Source organism: Anticarsia gemmatalis, chromosome 4, assembly GCF_050436995.1.
Source record: "Anticarsia gemmatalis isolate Benzon Research Colony breed Stoneville strain chromosome 4, ilAntGemm2 primary, whole genome shotgun sequence".
Lineage (NCBI taxonomy): Eukaryota > Metazoa > Arthropoda > Insecta > Lepidoptera > Erebidae > Anticarsia > Anticarsia gemmatalis.
In genome coordinates, this window is record NC_134748.1 from 7,884,365 (window position 1) to 7,905,202 (window position 20,838).

Genomic DNA, 20,838 nt, shown 5'->3' on the forward strand with positions numbered 1-20,838 from the left:
TTCATTAAATTTGACTCTAAAGAAACATCTGGTTAACTGTATTTTTTATTTTTAGAAACAAAAATATTTTTAGTTCAAGACTTTGAACTATAATTTCCCCCCATTTGTATCGAATTTTTTATTAAAAGTTTATAATAACTTAAGTTCAATTGTTTTGATTGCGTAGGATGCCCAACTGATAATTATTATTTATAATAAGAATGTTACAGTAAATAAATATTTGAGTATAAAATAGTTTATAGTTTCTTAGCTTTAAGGTAGTAGGTACACATCACCGATTTTTTTGTGATTTTACGCATATTATTTGATTCAAGGTCATAATATTTATATATATTTTTCTTTATTTTTTTATTTCGACAGTGCGAGTTACTCATTACTTTACAATATTGTGTGTTAAATGGATTAGAAAAGCTTAAATGACAAAGCAATTATCATGCCGATCATTTGATAAGTTTCTGGGAAACGTTACTGAATTTGTCAGTCTTAAAGATCTTGGGTTTTCTAAGATAATTCTATATTATAACATCGCACCTCCGCTCAAATAGCGTCATAAGTCCAAAAAACAAATTGTCGAGTAAAATGGGTTTAAAGTTGCTCCTGCCAATTTTTTTTGCTTTTCGGGCCATAACTTAAAAAATATTTTTTTTTGAGTTGCAACACTATTTGAGCGGAGGTGCGACATGTTTTACAGTGAAGTTTAAGTGAATCTATTATTAAAAATAGCTGTAAATATGGGGACCCACTCGTTATCCATATAATCGCAAGATATCTACAAAGTACGTAGGTTTATGATAGCGTGTGTTTGTTTACAATAACCGAGCGTACGAACGTGAATTGTAAGTTTTCATTGAGTGTTGAAGTTGCAATAGGTTGGTAATCGGTCAAATAGGTGGCGTGGTGTGCGTGCGCGCGGGGCGGGCGGAGCTGCGGTGCCACGGCTGGTCGTCGAACCCGACACGACCATAATGCTCCGCAAACTGACTCAACCAACAACCTGTATTGCTACAAATTAATTAAGTCTACATGCAATTTTTCAATCAAGGCCCGATCGATGAGTGAAAACAAAATATAGCTTTTATTCTGTATTGAATTTGTTTACTGCGTAGCGAATATAGGAATATTATTTGCTAAACAACTTGTTTTTGTTTAGATAGCATACGAATTTCATAATACAGACAAATGGTCACGTTTTTCTAAAGCGTAATTTAATTAAGTAAACAATCTGGACATAACATTTTTGGATAAAAAAAATGTTGTTGTAGGTAGGTAGGTACATTTTAATAAGTATAGCTAGCCTTCCTGGTACTTATCAATTCTTGGTACATATTTTTTTCTTTCTACGTAGATATCTTAAGGGACTCTATGCGCAAACTCGGAAACAAGTCCCTAAAAGCTTCTTGAAATTTTCAAGGTCTGTTGTTTTATGGGTGATAATACATATCGAGCTCGAAAATTATATCTAGAAATGAACCCACGGAACCCTACACATGCCTAGAATAGGAACTAGATAAAATTCGCCTCAAAATTACTTTTTAAGAAGTTATTAGGTTTAATAAGGTACATTGCTAATACATTTAGGCGTAATAACTTCATATACGTACACCTAGTCTTAAAGCACACATCGACGAACAATAAATTGTGTAAATACATATAACAGTATTTACTTAAGGAATATAGGTATAGTATGGGGACATCGTGACAGGTTTGCAGTTCGTCACGGGTTTTATTATCTTGCCGTAACAGTAAAATGTCTGATTGGTATTTGTAACCAGAGTGGCATCAAGGTGATGTGGACCTAATTAAGTGGCCATTTTGGCTAACGACCGTCTGGCGAGAGGTTAATCGTGGTTCACCTGCGGTAACTGTCGGTGTGGTGCGACAACGGCTTTGTTCGCCGTTGTTTGGTAGGTGTTTCCGTGACGCTGACCGTGAACGTGGTCGATCACCCGCGCGGCGCGCACTAAACTTGCGAACTTTATAGGGCGGGGGCGGCCACCTGTCCGCAAGATTTGTGTAACGTCCCCTCAAACAGACAATCCATCCACGAGTCGATGTGTGCTGCCACTGAAATAAAGGTAGCCACCACATATTGACTCACCAACTTAACATAAACCTTGTGTAAATAGCAACTCTTAATATCCATACTAATCCGTGCTCAATAATATTGTTAAATATAATTTATTTATTTATTTATTTATTTAAACTTCTTATACATAAATTGTATAAAGGCGGACTTAATGCCAAAGGCATTTTCTGCCAGTCTACCTTGGGGTGATGCAGAGATTAAATGAAGTAGGTGCTTAAATAATAAAAGAGGAAAATTAATTTGAGAAAGAGGTTTACAAATAAATAACAATGGTTCATGTGAGTGTACATAAATATGGATAAGTATATACATACATAATTATTAATAATGATAAAATATTAAATACGAATAAATCAATATATTATCTAAATAGACGATATTAAAAACATACTATAAACTAAATATAATACTTATAAATATATATATATATATATAATTCATAAATACAAACTATGATAAGTGTGAAGTTTCTGCAACTTGTTTTAACAAGAGATCCCGAACTTTGCTCTTAAACGTAAGACGGTTAGTGGACATCCTGATTTCAAGAGGGAGCGCGTTCCACAATAAGACAGATTGGACAGGAAAAGAAGAGTTGACAAACCCAGAAGTGTGTGAAGGGCAGAGAAGAAGAAGATTATTAGAGGAACGAAGGTTACGGTTGTGATTATCACACAGATATTGAAAGTAAGGAGTTAGGTAGGCTGGGGGAGTAGAAGAAGTAAGGAAAGAGAAGAGAGTCGTGAGTGCACGTAAATTACGACGCTCACGAATGGGCAGCCACCTAAGCTGGGAGCGATATGTAGATATATGATCATACTTGCGGAGGTTGAAGATGAATCGAATGCAGTTGTTGAGGAGGCGGTCAAGTTTATTGAGGAGATCTGCATTCAGGTCGAAGTAACATACATCACCATAGTCAATCAGTGGAAAGATTAAGGTCTGCACAAGCATTGCTTTAGTCGTGGATGGGAGAAAGTTTTTGAGACGATACAGAGCCCGCAGTATACCAGTGACCCTCTTGCAAACGTTAGATACTTGAGCAGTCCAGCTCAGAGTTGAGTCCAAGTAAAGGCCAAGATCTTTCACAGTAGGGGTCAGTTCTATTATTGAGCCATCAAATACTACCGGTGGTACTGATACGTGACCTAGCCTACTGATGCTGCGATGACTGCCTACGACTATAGCCTGACATTTGTCAGGGTTAACAGCCAAACCGAACTTCCTAGACCAACACTTAATGTGCTCAAGGTCACTGTTGATCATGCCGACAACTGATGCTATCCCTTCCACTGTTCCTTGCGCGTAGAGTTGCAAGTCATCAGCGTACAGATGATACGCACCCTGAAGATTTTCGGTTAGGAGATTGATGAAAATAGAAAACAATAACGGAGAGAGGATGCCGCCTTGTGGGACGCCAGAATCGAGTTCACGCCAGCTCGATGATGAGTCACCGATGTGAACCGACTGTTGGCGTCCTTTAAGATATGAGGAAAACCAATTCAGTGCACCAGAAGATATATTCAGGTGACGAAGGATGGAAAGAAGGATATCATGACTGACGGTATTGAAGGCGTTCGAGAAATCAACCAAAGCCACCACGGTGACTTTAGTGTCCTCCATGCCCGCCCTCATATCGCCAGTCACTTTAAGGAGTGCGGATGTAGTGCTGTGACCTGGTCTGAACCCAGATTGAAGTGGGTTAAGCAGGTTGTTGTTTAACACAAACTGTGTTAATTGCTTGTGCACACAGGCCTCAAGCACCTTGGAGAGGAAAGGGAGAATCGATATGGGTCGGAAGTGAGCTGGACTCGATGGATTTGGGATTTTAGGTAACGGGATAATGTAGGCTTTGCGCCACAGAGAAGGGAAAGAACCGGAGGTAAGGGAGAAATTTATGATATGGGAAATGGCGGGGAGTAGGTGATCCAATACTGTGACGATCATATGACGACTGACGTCGTCAGCGCCTACTGCATTGGACTTAATTGAGAGGATTACCTTCTTAATATCTTCCGGTGTTACTGGAGCAAAACAGAAGGGATCATAGTTGGGTCGGGGTAAATTATTAACGGAACTGACAGTGTTGCACGTGGTTTGGTGATCTAAAGGTACGGTAGAAGTGAAATGAATGTTAATATCATCCAAACCAACCGTGCACTGTGGGACGTTATTTCGGTCTTTGCCGATACCCAGGGTCCCTAGGAACCTCCAGATATCGGCCGGGGAAGAGGAAGAAAGATTACTTAGAATGTGTCGGCGTTTAGCGTTGCGTACCATCTGATTGCATCGATTCCTTGCAACTTTGAACTGAACCCAGTTGTCGTCACAGCGGTCCCTACGGAACTTTGCAAATGCCCTATCCCTACGTCTCATGGCAATGCGAACTCCCTCAGTCATCCAGGGAGCAGGCGGTCGTTTCCGTCTCACTCTTCTGATTGGCGCGTGGACGTCATACAGCCCAGTGACAGCGGTGTTAAAAATTTCGATTTTATCGTCAATCGTAGGGGCTGACGTTAGCTGCTCCCACTGGACGGTAGCAGCGTCCTTACACAATTTAACTACATCCATACGCCCAAAACAGCGCCTGTACAGAACCTTGGGAGGGGATTTGGGAGGTTTAAGGGTGTAGGACAGATATATTAGGTCGTGATGAGAGAAACCAGGAGCAGGGTATTGACCTAAAAATGAGACAAGGGTGGGAGCAGACGTGATCATTAGGTCCAACCAAGTATCATCGCCTTCGGTGTTGTGATGAGTGGCATTTAGTGGTAGGACATGTAGACTGGCGGACTCAATGATGTCTAGGAGTTTACAGGAACGGAGTGAGCTGGGAGAAAGGAGATTGGTGTTGAGATCGCCCATGATGATGTGATGTGAGTAAGCAGACCCTAAAGATTCCAGTACCAGTTCAATACTGGAGAAGTAATCAATGGATGGGGGACAGTAAACAACGCCGAGAAGAATTTTGGCTCCTTTGACCCAAACCTCTAGGAAGAGAAATTCGGCGGAAGCGGAGTAGTTAGGACAGGAGGAAGCTACAATATGGTAAGAGAGGTCACTTCTGAGATAGATAGCGACGCCACCCCCTCTCCTGTCTATCCGATCATTACGGATAAGAATGAATCCAGGGAGGGGGTAAGAAGTTGAGGGTAGATGAGGTTTGAGCCACGTCTCTGAAATCAGGACGGCATGAACGTCAGCATCAGCGAATGCCTCCTGCAGGTCATTATAATGGCTAGGGACGCTTTGCGCATTTATATGACATACGTTAAAGAGGTTTATACCAGAACTGTCAAAAGTCCGACGCACAAAGTCTCCTAGCGTGCCTGTTATAGAGCAAAAACTATCTTTCGAGGATGTACTAATATCGTCAGCAGAAAAATAAGAAGCTTCATCATCAGACATATATAACAATATAATATAAGTAATAAATTAAAATATAATATATAAATAAATAATTATGATAAAAGATCAACAAAAATACTAAGGTTCAAAATGCATCTCTGCACCACCCGCCAGCTAACATAAGAGGAACAGAAAATACAATAAAAATGTAATACGTTTCCGAACGAAATTGTATGAGTCAAGTTGTCAGATTGACAGTTGACACTTGACAATCATTCAAACCAGTCATTAGCGTCATGTGTAAATAATGAAGTGAACAAAAAATATTAATAAAAATAGGGTATGGATACATAAAAATTAGAAGGTAAACGTTTACTACGTGTTACGTAAGATAGGAAGCGTAACAAGACTCAACTGTGGAGCGCGACACGGTTTCACAGTTCCGACAAATAACATAGCAACAACAATAATGCTACTTGCGTGCTTTCGAGCCTGCCGCAGATGTTCCCGCACTTGCACTGGCTGCTCCGGTCTGGGAAGAATGGGAAGAAGCGGCACCAGTCACCTTAGGATGCTTGGCCGCCAACGCGCTCAGCTCATCGGTTGTTATCAGCTTGTGGCGGCTACCGTCGGCGACCTTCACAACAATGACGCCGTCCTGGGTCCAACAGTCCCTCATGCCGAAGTGCTGACGTGCCTTGGCGAAAACGATTTGGCGGGTCCGCGTCAGGAACTCCTTCACTGCAATCGACGTTCCACGCAGCTTCGCCTTGGCACGCCAAACTGCGCTCCGGGTATCCGCACTCGTGAAGCGCACCAGAATGGGTCGGTGATGCTTACCTCCAGGGGCACCAATCCGGTGACAGTGTCTTATGGAGGCTGCTGAGATGTCCGTCAACCCCATCTTGGAGTTGAGTATGGTCGAAGCGATGTATTGTCGGTCGACCTTGGCTGACTCTGGGATCCCCAAGAAGAGAAGATCCTTTCTTCGGTGCCTAGTCTCCATAGAGTCCACCATCCGGGCACACTCACTAATTTGCTGTCGAAGCAACCCAAGCACACCAAACATTAGTTCGCGGAAGGTGCGGAACTCCTCAGCAACCTTGGCCACAGTGTCCTTGGCAGCCCCAGTTTGCAGCTGCGCCTCAAGTTCAGCCATCCTCTTACTAAATGACTCCTCTAGCTTCGCCTGTGTCATCTGAATGTCACTCAATTGAGACATTGTGTAGTTGTTAAAGGTGTGTAGTGACTTGCAGATTTGGTTAGTGTTCAGCTGGCAGGTGGTGTGTAGTATTACACTAATACTACATGTACTGGGTATGTACTAAATGTAGTAAATACTAATTATATATTGATGTCAATTGATTTAGATTAATAAAAACTGTTAAATAAATTAATTTGCAATTAAAAACTCAGGAGTGATTTTTTGTGTGTCTTACTTATTTTACACCTACCGCCCAAAAAAAAAAGCATATATATATAATATCTGAGTTCAAGTCATTTTCACGTTGATATTTTGTAGAATATTAAAAGAGTGGCACTCATTTTTCCGGGTAAAAACAGTGATCAAATATGTGAATTTAGCAGCAGAGTAATTTGCAGCTACTAACCAAAATTATCGTATTCCGACCAATTTCTTAATCAGTTGAATTACCTTCTCTAATTTACTCTCTGAGGGCTCAATAACAAAAAGTTCAAATGGTTTAATAATTTAGCCCTGGCAGTTTTCCAAAAACTGATAAATTGGTCATATTATACGTAAACAGAAAAAAAATCTGTATTGTTCATAGCATTAGTAACAAAACTTAAAAAGAAAATCCTATGAAAACTTTCTTGTCCTAATTAAATTAGATTTTTTTACCCAAAATAGGACTGGGCGATGAAGTCGGGTTTTATATTATTATGGCTAGCTGACCCGCGCAACTTCGCTTGCGTCACATAAGAGAGAATGGATCAAAATTCTCTCCGTTTTTGTAACATTTTTTATTGGTAGGTACTCTGCTCCTATTAGTCGTAGCGTGATGATATATATATCCTATAGTCTTCCACTGAACTTTAACACTGAAAGATTTTTTCAAATCGGACAAGTAGTTCCTGAGATTAGCGCGTTCAAACAAACAAACAATCAAACAAACTCTTCAGTTTTATAATATTAGTATAGATTGAGATTAGTATTGAAACTCCGACAGGAAGAGCCTAGAATGATTAGAAGGCTATTTAAAAGGAAGAACTAGCTACTATGACTGCTTCAGTGTATTCTCGTGAAACGATACAATACGTAAAGCGACTTCGACGGAACACATCTTACAATACGGTATCCGATCTAGGGTACGTAAAATCGTCACGGTACCGTTACATACCTACTTATGTTGATATATTGTTATGTCTTTAAAACTACAAAGTATATAAATCAGTACAAACTAGTACATCGTCAAATTGAACATACACACGCACTTTCAACACCATTTATCACAAGCTTATGACGTCACAGGCGGATAAATATTTACGTTAGGTTGTAGAATTGATTAACTTTGCAACATAATTAAATTATAGATAGACAAAATATTTATCAGTAGTTTAAAAAGACATCGCGGTCTTTAAATCACATAGTCGTACAGATCGAACATGTGATTTTGAAGTAGAGTTTTAGAAATACACCAGAGTTACCAGAGTTTATGTTAAAACTAGCTGACCCGCGCAACTTCACTTGCGTCACATAAGAGAGAATGGGTCATAATTTTACCCGTTTTTGTATCATTTTTTACTGGTACTCTGCTCCTATTGGTCGTAGCGTAATGATATATGGCCTATAGCCTTCCTCGATAAATGGGTTATCTAACAGTGAAAGAATTTTTCAAATCGGACCAGTAGCTCCTGAGATTAGCGCGTTCAAACAAACAAACAAACAAACAAACTCTTCAGCTTTATAATATTAGTATAGATATGTAATTAATATTAAAACTTTTATTTATTTTCTTAAACAGAAACAAAAAAGAAGAACAAAAAGATATATACAAATGTACAAGTGCGATTAGGGCTTTATTATAATAACCTGATTAATATAATCGTAGCGACCATTTATTTATTAGCAGATTATCTTAGTTATCGATATTGTTTTTGTCTAGAGAAAACAAATCACTACCCTAAACGTATGTTAAAACACATTTTTTTTCTTTTAATATGAAATTTGATATTTCATATTAAGGTCGATACGTAGGCAACCAAAGATCCAGGATAGTTAAGGCTGATAGTATCGTTTAAATATTGGTACTTTACACTGCTGTCTACTTACATGTCGTATGCAATTTTTGTTTTTGGTTACACCCTATCAAAATGTATCATAAAACATTCAATTCTGCACCTCGACATTGCACAAAACGCTAAAGACAACTGAGAAAAATATAGAATTGAAAATGCCTCATCGTGCTACAGTTTACGTAATAACCGTTTGATCTCGGTCACTTCACTGAAAACCTCAACATAGCGGATCAAATAATATGATAATGTATTGGGAGGCAGGCGAGAATCATTATGGAAGATTACTATAGGGAGGAATGAGTGGCGTGGTTGAGTGGAATGGAACCGGCGACCTTGTCAGAGCGAGGTCACACCACCCCGCGCCCGTACCCCGGCACCACCTCGCCAGCTTCTACCTGCCTTTACGGACGTCACTCCGAATCCACATACTGTGCTAACATAAATATCACCAAGTCGCTCTCAACGATCAATCGTTTCATACATACCTACCTATTACCAAGCAGATAGTTGTACTGCTAAAAAATGTTCCTACACTGTCTAGGTCTAGTACTGTTAATGTATTCTAGTAGGAATTACAAAATCTAAATGCTATTTCTTGATAGGTAGGTATGGCCACCATGTTACAGCATCTTACGTTTTATCTCATGAATTCAGTAAAGGCCATTACCTACCTGCAATAAACGACGAACTACGCAATAAGGTTTGTGTTGTATGTAGTTATGATTAGTTATAAACGCGATCCGCGGGTACAGGGCACGGACGGTCGGGTCGGAGTCGGGAGCGATGACGGCGGTGCGCGGCCTTGGCCGTGATCGCGCGCTCGATATAGCCCGGCCGAGCGCCCCGCCTGCCGCCTGCCTCCTTCCTCCCACGTACCATCATCTCCTCCCTACATTCTACCTCATTCCACATTCTATTCCTTCCAAATTTCTGTTTTCTAGTTATTTCCGACTTATAAGATACAAACCTACGACAATTACTTGAAAACCATTCAGCCAGCATGAGCTTGAGACGACTAACATTTCCTGTAATATCTCTATTAAACTGGCCTGTAAACTTTAATACAAGTCTATTAACAGTAAACGAGCCTTAAGTAACTTGTGGAGATCTGTGAAATATTTCTTCTGGAGGTCAAATCCATAGCGATTATACGGCAACTGTGCATAAAGTCGCTCAGTGATACTTAGTAGGCAGACGGCGTAGTTAGAGCGAATCAGAATTAGACACCAAGGCCACCAAGCGAAGTGATATCATTTATATGGCGTGTCTGTCCCTGAACTCCGCCGAGTGACGCACGTGGATTCAAATATCACCCTGACCTTAGTCATAAAAATAATCTTGGTAATGCCACCTAATGGAACTACTTTCTACCTAAACACATTTATCAAGGGTCAACATAATTATAACAATTGCCTACTAATTCATTTACGATACTCAAATGAACTGACAAATTGCTTTAGTGATTAAGTACTTTTTAATTACAGATACTCTAATATCTCGTCATATCGTACATAATATCTTTACTTTTATTAAAAGCATTTGTTATTGATTCTTAGCGATGTAAAAATGTGTCAATAACCCTGCATTTAGACACTGTACCGATTTAGACGGAATTTGAGAGTGTGAATATAAGTCCAGGACGGAAACCAGTTTCTTTTTACCGATAAATATCACGGTCAAAAACTAATTCCTAGTCATTATTTTCCGATATAGCCACACAAGTCATAGTTGGAGTATGTTTTAATAAAATAATATTATAAGCTTAATATAATCACATATATTTTTCAGAAACAAGAGGCTTACTAACTTATCATCTTACTAAGATACATTTCAATTCTGAAATTACTTAGCCTTTTTGCCTTTCTTTTTTGGCGGCGCTTTATTGCTCTTAGAAGATTTGACCTTTTTACCGCGACCCTTGGTTTTTTCCTTGGCCTTTTGCGCGCGCATGTCTTTTTTCATGCGAGGGTCGACAACCTTGTAATGTCCTTTAACTCCTTGAGGTCGTTTCATCCGTTTAGCGGTGTTATGTTTTTTAGCTACCACGTACGTAACTTTCTTCTTTCCATCTGTCTGTGCCTTTTTATAAAGTGTCTTGATCTGCTGAGCTTTCTCTCTTTCGGACATGTCAGCATTTTCCATGACCGCCTCAACCTTCTTTTTAGCGCGTTCCATTTTCTTTATCATGCGCTTCTTCTTCCTAGCTTTGGCTTCTATCACTTTCTTAATAGGTCTCGCATTAATGTCTTGCAACCTGTTCTTGTATTCCTCTGTGTACTTCTGTAATGTGATACAGTCGATTTTAAAACCTCTTACATAAAAAATAACACAAAGATGATAAACATTTTAACAGCATATAAATGACAGATTACAGCTTTGGTTGTGACCTTTGAGCAAGAACCTTATTCTCTCGGAAAAAGTACTAAAATAGATAACCGAGGGGTGGGTGAAACTAAAGTGATGTTTGTGTATACAATATAGATCTGTACCTGAGTAAGCGTGTATACACTTACTCAGATACATGAAATAATTACACACATATAACTAAAGAGTGACATAAATCGTATGTAAAACTCTTCCTAGATTACTAAACAAACCATAAAACTCGTGCAGCCAATATTTCGCTGTTGAAAAACTGAACCGATAATACTTAAGGGCAATAGTGAAATTGTGTTAAACATTCAAATTACCTCTGGCACAATGACAGGTTTCTTCATGTGTTTTTTCTCATCATCAACAAACCAATCTGGCAGATTTTTATCATTGAAGGCATACCGATTCCAGCCGTCGTCCATCAAATCCCTTTTGAACTTCTTCGAAGTTGCTATCATAGTTCCTAACGCGAGGGTCTCGGCATCCATTTTTAAATTTTTCTTGAGTCGCTTTAAATCTAAAAAGTAATGTAAGCATAATATTATAAATATTTATTTTTAAGTGAAGTTTTATAATACGTTTTTCGAAGTTTTATGTAACGACACAAGAGCAAGTCTTAATGCGGGAGTTGTCTTTTCCAAAAGAAAGAATTTGCTTTAATCAATTAAGTCAAGTAAAAGTTAACACTCAATAAAGATCAATTCATAATGAATGTACTATACCTACACATTTTGGTACGCACTAGTAAAGTAATTTTTATAAAAAGTAAAAAAAATATGTTAATTCTATAAATACCTGGGTCCTGTGAAACTACTTCGAATCCATCTTTCTTATTATTTTTAGCACCAGCCTTTCCATCTGCAGGAGTGACATTATCTTCAACATCATAATCACTGTCAGAAGAGTCATCATCTGAGCTCTCTTCAGCTAATTTCCTCTTGATACCATTTGTTTTTCTATCATTAGTATCTTCAACAACCTGTTTTCCTTTTTCTTTGTATGTTTCAGCTAATTTGTCCAGATCAACACCTTCGTCGTCATCCTCATCAATATCCTTGAAACTCTCTTTTTGAAACCACAGCTCAGCTTTCATAGAACGCTTAGATACAGCATCGGTATTGTCCAAATCAGTCAATAGTGGATGATTCTTGGGTATTACTGCCGATTTAGTCAGCTGGCTATTGCGTAATGTGTTCAGTTTTGTGATTTTATCTATTTTTTTATTGTCATTTTCATTATCCGAATCTGAGAATGCTAAAACGAAAATATAAAATAAAACTATTACTTAGTTAAGTCATTCACCTGAAATTCGCATATACTATACAATTCGAAATTTAACTGATGTTGCAAAATTATTTTTACTATTACAACTAGTAATGAAACAGTTGATGTTTTGTGACTGAATAAAAATACTATACCTAATGACTCCTTATCTTGTTCAGTTTCAGAATCTGACTCCATCTCCAATTCACTGTCGGAATCCTTGTAATAAAGTCCTGAAGAGTCTAGTTTAGTTGATTCAGTGTCATATTTCACAAATTTACGCTTTACTTTTAATTCATCATCTGAATCATCACTTGCTTCTGCAACTATATCAGGCTGCTGATCCACCATACGAGCTAACTCCTGATAATTAAAGAAAAACATTAACATATTATAAAGATGAATTCTAGTCAGACTCAATCTCTTAAACCAAACTGGTTAAGCATAATAATATTATCATTTTGAAAATATGGAAAAAGTTCTAATTTTCTTTAAAAAATAAATGCTAGTTATAGGAGGATAAACAACATTTTTATACAGTAGTCTTCATTTACTATTACACAATTTATTTACATATAAAATAAGCAAATTTTCCTGATTTTCATTGCACTATTAATTAACGTTTTTGTGCCAATAGTAGTGTGGGACATTTAATTACAAAACAATGTGCATCATTTTCATATTTCAACGAATCAAACTTTACTTAGCTTACTGATACAGATTTATCATAAACACATAATTGTTCTTACCTCAGCATTCTTAATATCAGAGAGCTTGAACATGTCATGACTCTCCATAATAGGACCATCATCACCCTTGAGGACCATTTTCAAGTTCATTTTTTCTGCCAACTTTTGCCTCTGTTTGTTTAACTGTTTTCTCTTTCGCTTTGACTGTCGCCTTTCTTCATCCTGGAAAATAACACATTGATATTACAAATACATTCAGAAGTTAAAACAAATACATTCACAATATACTCGTAAAAAAAAATTAACCAACTTAAATAGGAAGGCATTCATCCCTTTCTTTATTTAAGCTAGTTGAGTAAACGGGAGATTATTTATAATTATTTCTCTACCTCAGGAATACATTTTAATAGATTTTGAGTGGGTAATTCAGGAGCAACTTTTAAATCCTGCCCAGAACCTGTCAACTACTTGTGCTCCACAAAGTCAATCACATTCAGTTATCAAACAAAAGTAAAGTGTACAAAAATTACCTGAAGTCCAGCAATCTTTTCATCAACATCATCTTCACCATCAGCATCTTTATCTTCATCTCCTTCCTCCTTAGTCTCCTCCTCATCACTCCCCTCTTTGTCTTCTGCCTTTTTCTGAAGAGTTTAAAATTATTTGTATCATACACATGACATATATTTTACAAATTAATTAGTTACATAAACATAATTATGTTGATAAATTAAATTAATTGTAATGTACCTCTGAGGCTTTCCATTCTTTCATCTGCTTAAACCAACTTAATAGGGATTTCAGATCCTTTCTGCCTAGAACTTTGATGTCTTTACAGCATTCCTTAATTTCAGCAGTAGTCTTGGGATGTTGAGCTACTGATTTATCATCTAGCACAATCTGAAAATCAAATACAAATTATTATTATGTTAAACAAATACACTACACTTAAATATTTACTATAAATGAATCTATGGGCTCACAATTGGTGAATCTGAGGGTAAGGCAATTGAGTGTTGATATTAAATCTTGAGTGCTGTGGCCAATAGATCTCCAATAATATTATTGCGCACATTACAAAACAGTAATAATAAATTACCTCAGAACACCCTTGTAGCAAGTCAATTGGGTCTTGGTCTGGATCCAAAAACTGAGATAACATAACTTTGTGGTGTGTGGTGTAATCATTTTCTAGATAACCCTCAGCTTTAGCTTTCTTTTGTTTCTCAGGGTGCATAATATTAAGATGTTGCTTCTTAACAATATCCAAATCTTCAAAGACATGCTTGGGATCCAGGAATTTGGGATCAATACTATCAGGAGCAATATATCCCTGACATACTACGAAAATTTCAGAGGACTCATTACGTGAAGCTTGAGGTTTTGTTGCATGAACTTTCTTGAAAAATTGTTTAAGAACCCATAACAGTGCATGGTAATCCTTTGATCTAAACACTTTAGTGACAAACCAACCACCCTCTCTTAAGAAATGTGTAGCCAATTTCAAGGCACTCAGTGTGAGACAAGCTTGCTGATATGCATCATGAATCCAATTTAAACCAACGTTTGGGGCACCGTCGTTGAGTACAACATCAGCTTTCCACGTTTTTATTTCCTTCTTTATAGCTGTTTTACATTTCTCTGTGGTGATATCTTCGGTGAGGCCAATGCAACCGGGTACTGGTTTGATTGGAAATAAATCTACGCCGATGACCACGCTGGAAACAGGCATATTCTGATGTGCAACCTGCATCCAACCGCCTGGGGCGGCACATAAGTCGATGCATACTCGTGACTTTTGTAAAAATCCAAATTTTCTATTCAGTTGAATCAATTTGAAAGCAGCTCTTGAACGGTAACCTACAATCAGATGAGACACGTTAATACTAATGCACATGAAAGAAGAGAATCATATTTATAATTTAAAAAAAAGATTTACCTGTCTCTTTAGCTAGTTGATAATATTTATCTTTCCGCTGTTTCCCTACTTTTGTTTTCTTCCCCATTTTGTTTTATTTTACTTGTTCCACACCTGTTAACACTGAATAAAATTCATGGAAATCAACAGCATGCAATCATGCATGTTTACAACCACATTTTAAGGTTATAATGATTGTCATTAATGTCAAAATCGTTCCATGCCTTGTTTGACGTTTGACGCACGCTGTCTCAATGCTCCTCATTTTGTTTTGACATGTTTTCTGAAGGCATGGGAAATCAAACTAACTGCGCGTAACAAATTTTAATACATGCAACACTATAGCTTAATCAGGCTCGTGGTGGTTCACGATTGGTCTATTTTTATTTTGAAATTACAGGAAAGTTATTCCCTAAGTGAAATAGAAGAAAAAATAATAACTGAGCCAACAAAAATGCATAAATAACTCCACAACTTTAACTTTATTTCGCACTTTACGTTACTTTTTATAACGAAAGACATAATAATGTTGTTATTAAGATGTACCTACTTCAAATCATAATGATGTTACCTACTTATCTTTGGATCAGCTGTGATAAAAAAATAAGAACAGTTTTCGTTTTATTGTATTTTCTTAGTACTACACAAAGATTTTATGTACCTATTTGAGGTAGATAAAAATTACCTCATGCATGTTCATGCCGTCGTCTGTGCCAATATGGAGAATACAAATCAAACACGTCAGAGTTTCCATTATTTTGTTCTGGCAACTGGAATTTCATCAAAATCACCATTGTTTCGTCAAGAAGTTATGGTTAGTGCGCATTCTAAAAATAATCCAGTTTCTAATCTAACATCGTGATACTCATAGTAAAGTGAATATATCTCACCGTGTTCCTCAACGATACTATTGCAATTGTAATATTTGAAATACCAAAGTTAATCTAATAATTTTTAGAACTCGTCATCATGACTCCTAATCTTCAAACATTCGTCAACAGCTTTCAAAATCGACTGTAAGTATTACGCTATATTTTTTGTTCATATTTTACTAGAATACTCTTAATGCAGAATATACATATAGGCCAGCTTAAATAATTTGTTATGTTTTACAAGGTTACTTCATCGTTCTAGAACGTTATGGTACAATGTACAATCAATACGATCCAACACAAACAATATAACTGTTTATTAATGTAATTTGTATACCTTCGATGGATATATTTATAGATATTTCAATTTTCCTTTTAATTTATACTCATGAATAACTAGGAAATGTATGAATTGGTATGATAATTAAATGGTTAATTGTTTACTTATATTGTGTTTATTTTTAGGGAACCTCCAGTTCGACAACATCTCAAAAATGTTTATGGTACCTTGATGATGACATGTGCCTCAGCTGTTGCTGGGGTTTATGTGGACATGTACACCTGGTTCCAAGCTGGCATCTTGTCTGCCATTGTTGGAGCTGGTCTGATGTTGATGCTCATTGCTACACCTGATAATGGCAAGAACACAAATCTCCGTCTTGGATACCTCTTAGGCTTTGGACTGACTTCAGGTAATTTTTAATGGTCTCTGGTAGCTTTATGCAAATACTAATAACCATTATGTAAGGTATAAATATCAGTCCATCATCAAAAACATTGTCTACCCTACAGACTGCTGTAAAACTGTACAAAAATACTGAAGTCAGCATGTATGATTGCAATTGGAAATTTTATTGAGTCATACTTACTTGCTGTAATTTAAAAAATAACCCATTACTGTCCCTCTACTGGCAAATGTTCTCCTGTGAGAATAAGTGATGATTTCATAACTTAAATAAAGCTGATTGTCTTCATATTACAATAACTATGTGCAATGGATACTTGGATTATCCAGAATGAATGGGTTTATTCTAGGGTTGTCAATAAAGGCTGTGAGTGGCAGAAAAACTAACATAATATGTTTTTGTTATATTCAGGAATGAGCTTGAGTCCACTGCTGGAGTATGTCAGCTTTATTGATCCCTCCATCATAGTGACAGCACTCCTTGGCTCAACACTAGTGTTTGTCTGCTTCTCTATTGCTGCTATGCTGGCTGAGCGTGGTAGCTGGCTGTTCCTGGGTGGAACACTCATGACTTTACTCACTTCAATGTCTCTCATGACTCTGGTCAATCTTTTCATGCAATCTCACTTCTTGTACCAAGTAAGTGTTATAAAAACTATTTATTCACTTGAATTGTATGTAATTAGAAATTTGAAAGACCAATAATCTCATTTGTGTTTTTTTTTATGATAATAAGAAACAGTAACATGACATTGCATTTACAGGCTCACCTTTACCTTGGACTTATGCTGATGTGTGGCTTTGTGTTGTTCGACACACAACTTATCATTGAGAAGCGCCGTATGGGCAGCAAGGACTTTGTGCAACATGCTCTGGAACTGTTCATTGACTTTATTGGAATGTTCAGAAGACTGCTAATTATTCTTTCACAGAAGGTATGTTAGCAAATGAACAATTATTTTCACAATCCATATTATGAGTTCCTAAGAATCTCTTACTTAAAAATGAAACTTAAACCATAATTTTAATAAAATAAACGCAACAAAAGTAGTTATTGTAGTAGAATCATAATAACAATATTCTTTGTTTTCAGGAGGAACAAAATCGCCGTCGCAAACGTGATTAAGTATTAATACTTGAAGCACATTCAATATTTACGCAAGACTTAACATACATTACGAAACAATGACGTGGACTTGTCATACAATACAATTTATTCTTTATTCTAAAGCAACAAGTTAAGTTTTGCTAAGTGAGGGAAGGAGAATATATTTTAATTTTTGTGGGGAGGGAGATTATTTAAATCATTTCTTTATGTTTATGAATTTGTTATGATATGATACATATTTAAGAAATTTACAAGTTATTACTGTATAATATGGATATAATAAATTAGAGCCGATTGTAAGCATAAGTCATTTTATTTTCATGTCTGTATGCCTCTGTCCATTGTCCTGAAATGTTAGAATTATTTAAAAAACAAAGCAAGTTAAAATGGGCTATTTGCGCTCGTAAATTGCAGACGTTGGCCTTCTGACAACCGAGTCATGATGTTAAAAGCATGCTAAATGCAAGCTGATCTTTATTGATTATTGCACTTCCTATACATGGAATTGCAATAATCAATAAATAAAGATCAGCTTTAGTCTTTAACACCCAGTGCAATCCAAAAAGAAAAATATTCGATTCATTCCTACGCGACTAAGTTTGTGTCTCAGCATTTGAAGCAGGAGAAAAGCACTCCTCGGCGAAAGCAGTTATTCTGTTTGTCGCGTGATATGGATGCCTATGTGACTGCTGGCATCAAAGCAGTAGCAATTGATGCACTTTTGGACAACTACCACATAAGTCGGTGGTCTCATCACGAGTCATTTCAAGTCTTAGTAGGACTCGTATAGTCCGCAAGCGCCCAAGAAAGGAAAAATAATTAAATTGAAATGCTTTCTTGGACCCTGTATTCTCTCAACCAAGCATCGAATTGTTTTAATTTTGTTAGCTATGCTATTAACTCAAAAAAATATTAAGGAATATCTTTCATTCTCCCTTAAACCTAAGCTGTGTTTGTGTTTCTGTAGAAATAGCTTTTACGTCGTGTATTAGTCTTAGGTAGGTATTACAATGCCAACGGGTAGGTAAACCTATACAGGATGTGTGGTTTTCATACAATAAGACAAATACATTTTATATTTCAGAAAAGAGATATATTTCATCCATAACAATCAGTATAAGTAAATACATCCCCAATCACACACGTGACTAGAGTGGACGACAATAACAATCTGTGATATAAAAATCATTTTATCATTGCAATGTTTTTATAATAAAAGATAATATACCTACTTAGCACTCGTTATCTTATCAACCACCATTTTCCTCGTGTGGATGTACTTTATTTTTGTCGTACATAAATTTCTTCTTAGCTCTGTCTAACTCGCTGTTTATCAAAATGCTAATAAAATTTATAACATTAGCTTCTCCTTCCTGAATCTCCCTCCGAGGATTTGAAATGTCCAATTTACTTGCTACAGATCCAGTTTCAAGGCTTTCTGGCGATTTTGACTTCTCTTTAGGCTTACGAACAACATACAATGTTTTTGATATATTAAATCTACAACATTTGCAACCATTATTATACTTGTAAGATGGGGCTTCAGGGTCACCACTCCTTACTACATATTCGTATGTTGACACTCCTAATATAGATATATAAACGTGAAAACAGCATAAATGTAATAAGGCACAACCTATTGCCGAGGCTATCACACAAAAAAATATTAAAAATATCAAAAAAGATATCGAACTTCTGCAGTAACTTGAAGTTGTGCTTATTAGAGAACTACAATTAATAAAGTTTTGTGCTTCCGTACTTAAATACATAGGATTTGTAAAAAATATCACAAGGTCTGCTACGCACAAGGAAGATGTAAACGTTGATATCATCAATGCGGTAGTAACACAAGCAATAAACGCTACGTAATTTCTTCTCCCGACGCAATTATTAAGCCACTTGCAGTGATGATCGAAGTAATCCACACATTTGTTGCATATACTGCAATGTTTCGTTTTTCTACTGCTGGTGTGTATGTTGCACAGGTGGCACCTTCCATTTTCAATGACGTGGGCGTGGACATCGCGATCGAACTCTGGCACATTATACACTTCAAGTTTCCGCAGTTCTTTTTCACTTGGATCTATTAGCGACGCAGTCAGATGTGATAGTATGTGACACACATACAACACAATGAATATCACTAAAGATATTGTCTTTAATTCATCAAACTGAATTTCAATAAGTATCGTGAAATTTAATGAGCCAGTGGCTATAAAGACAATCCAACCAATAACTTGCTGGTAGTTTAGAGGCAGCTGCAAACCGTTCAATCTTCTTTGAGGCCTCGGTGATGGATGTAAGGCACAGCATTTGTCCATCGGTTTCGACGATATCAATAATATATTCTTTTTACTAAGAATGGAAACAGATAGATAACTTTTTGTTTTACTTTATAGTAGTCTCAAGATGAAACACATTTAAAATATATTAATTTTCTGTTTACCAGCTAGGTAAGTATGTATAACAATAACAAAGCTATTCGTACAATGGTACGACTCCATAATTAGGAATTGCAAGTTAAAGCTGAATGCGCGCGCAACCTTCCCATTGTTTGTAACGATTTCACCTAATGAACATTTTAGTTAATTACCTTTGTAGGTTCAACACAAGCAGACATTTACTGGTGGTGACGTGATCGTCTCGGTCACATTAGTCATGAACTATCACGCACAGGACATACTACTTAAGAAAACAACACACCACACTTATTTATGTAGGTCGATATTGCCTAGCAAGTGATTCAGGTGGCTATTTGGGACATTTGCCAGACTTAGGATACGCTTAAACAAAAGTCGGCCTTTTCTATCTTATAATTCCCTAATACTAAATAATGCACGTAATTTTTATTTTCCTAAAAGTGCTTTAGTGGACTGTTAAAATGCAATTCACATAAAAATTATCTTAGGTACCTAGTAGTTTGGTTTCCAAGGAGATATTGTTATGGACTGTGTAGCCACAATAAGTGTGAGGTGTGTTGCCGCCTTCAATACAATCGATACCTAGATTTATATCCGGTAGGTAGACCAAGATTAATTAAACAGTAGCACTCAGAACCGCCAGTAAAACTGTAATAGTTTGTGATCAATTTAAATTCATGGGTGGTATAATTTTAGCGATACTAGCGCCGCTCTTTTTACGCATGTTATGGTGTTGCATGACGGAAAATAGAAAAAAGGTTTTGTAATAATTACAAATGTGGAGATTGTACTTAACGTCTTATAAGATAAAAAAAAAAGGG

At 36.9% G+C, this 20,838-nt stretch overlaps 3 protein-coding genes across 3 annotated transcripts; 1 reads left to right on the forward strand and 2 right to left on the reverse strand.

The window, feature by feature from the left end:
• Positions 1-10,451: 10,451 nt before the first annotated feature.
• LOC142972416 (pre-rRNA 2'-O-ribose RNA methyltransferase FTSJ3) lies at positions 10,452-15,161 on the reverse strand. The gene is made up of 9 exons (XM_076113522.1): positions 14,954-15,161; positions 14,114-14,874; positions 13,765-13,914; positions 13,545-13,658; positions 13,075-13,236; positions 12,481-12,688; positions 11,858-12,316; positions 11,380-11,579; positions 10,452-10,969 (listed from the first exon to the last, which is right to left on the reverse strand). The coding sequence occupies exons 1-9, from the start codon at positions 15,018-15,020 to the stop codon at positions 10,532-10,534; spliced, it is 2,559 nt and encodes an 852-aa protein (XP_075969637.1). The 5' UTR covers positions 15,021-15,161; the 3' UTR covers positions 10,452-10,531.
• Positions 15,162-15,710: 549 nt separating this feature from the next.
• On the forward strand, positions 15,711-17,897 carry BI-1 (Bax Inhibitor-1). The gene is made up of 5 exons (XM_076113523.1): positions 15,711-15,948; positions 16,270-16,496; positions 16,902-17,128; positions 17,254-17,424; positions 17,583-17,897. Exons 1-5 carry the CDS (start codon positions 15,902-15,904, stop codon positions 17,613-17,615), a joined length of 705 nt encoding a protein of 234 aa, XP_075969638.1. The 5' UTR covers positions 15,711-15,901; the 3' UTR covers positions 17,616-17,897.
• Positions 17,898-18,680: 783 nt separating this feature from the next.
• On the reverse strand, positions 18,681-20,782 carry LOC142972420 (palmitoyltransferase ZDHHC11). The gene has a single exon (XM_076113525.1). The coding sequence runs from the start codon at positions 19,916-19,918 to the stop codon at positions 18,848-18,850; it is 1,071 nt and encodes a 356-aa protein (XP_075969640.1). The 5' UTR covers positions 19,919-20,782; the 3' UTR covers positions 18,681-18,847.
• Positions 20,783-20,838: the final 56 nt, after the last annotated feature.

What these genes read in the sequence shown, in the direction of transcription:
- LOC142972416 (XM_076113522.1), bottom strand. Translation starts at nt 15,020, where the DNA reads ATGGGGAAGAAAACAAAAGTAGGGAAACAGCGGAAAGATAAATATTAT. An exon ending in AAGAATGGAAAGCCTCAGAG is followed by an intron (nt 13,659 to 13,764) that starts GTACATTACAAT and finishes TAAACTCTTCAG; the next exon opens with AAAAAGGCAGAAGACAAAGA. An exon ending in CTGATATTAAGAATGCTGAG is followed by an intron (nt 12,689 to 13,074) that starts GTAAGAACAATT and finishes TTTAATTATCAG; the next exon opens with GAGTTAGCTCGTATGGTGGA.
- LOC142972420 (XM_076113525.1), bottom strand. Translation starts at nt 19,918, where the DNA reads ATGGACAAATGCTGTGCCTTACATCCATCACCGAGGCCTCAAAGAAGA.
- BI-1 (XM_076113523.1), top strand. Translation starts at nt 15,902, where the DNA reads ATGACTCCTAATCTTCAAACATTCGTCAACAGCTTTCAAAATCGACT. An exon ending in AACAGCTTTCAAAATCGACT is followed by an intron (nt 15,949 to 16,269) that starts GTAAGTATTACG and finishes GTTTATTTTTAG; the next exon opens with GGAACCTCCAGTTCGACAAC. An exon ending in AGGCTTTGGACTGACTTCAG is followed by an intron (nt 16,497 to 16,901) that starts GTAATTTTTAAT and finishes TGTTATATTCAG; the next exon opens with GAATGAGCTTGAGTCCACTG.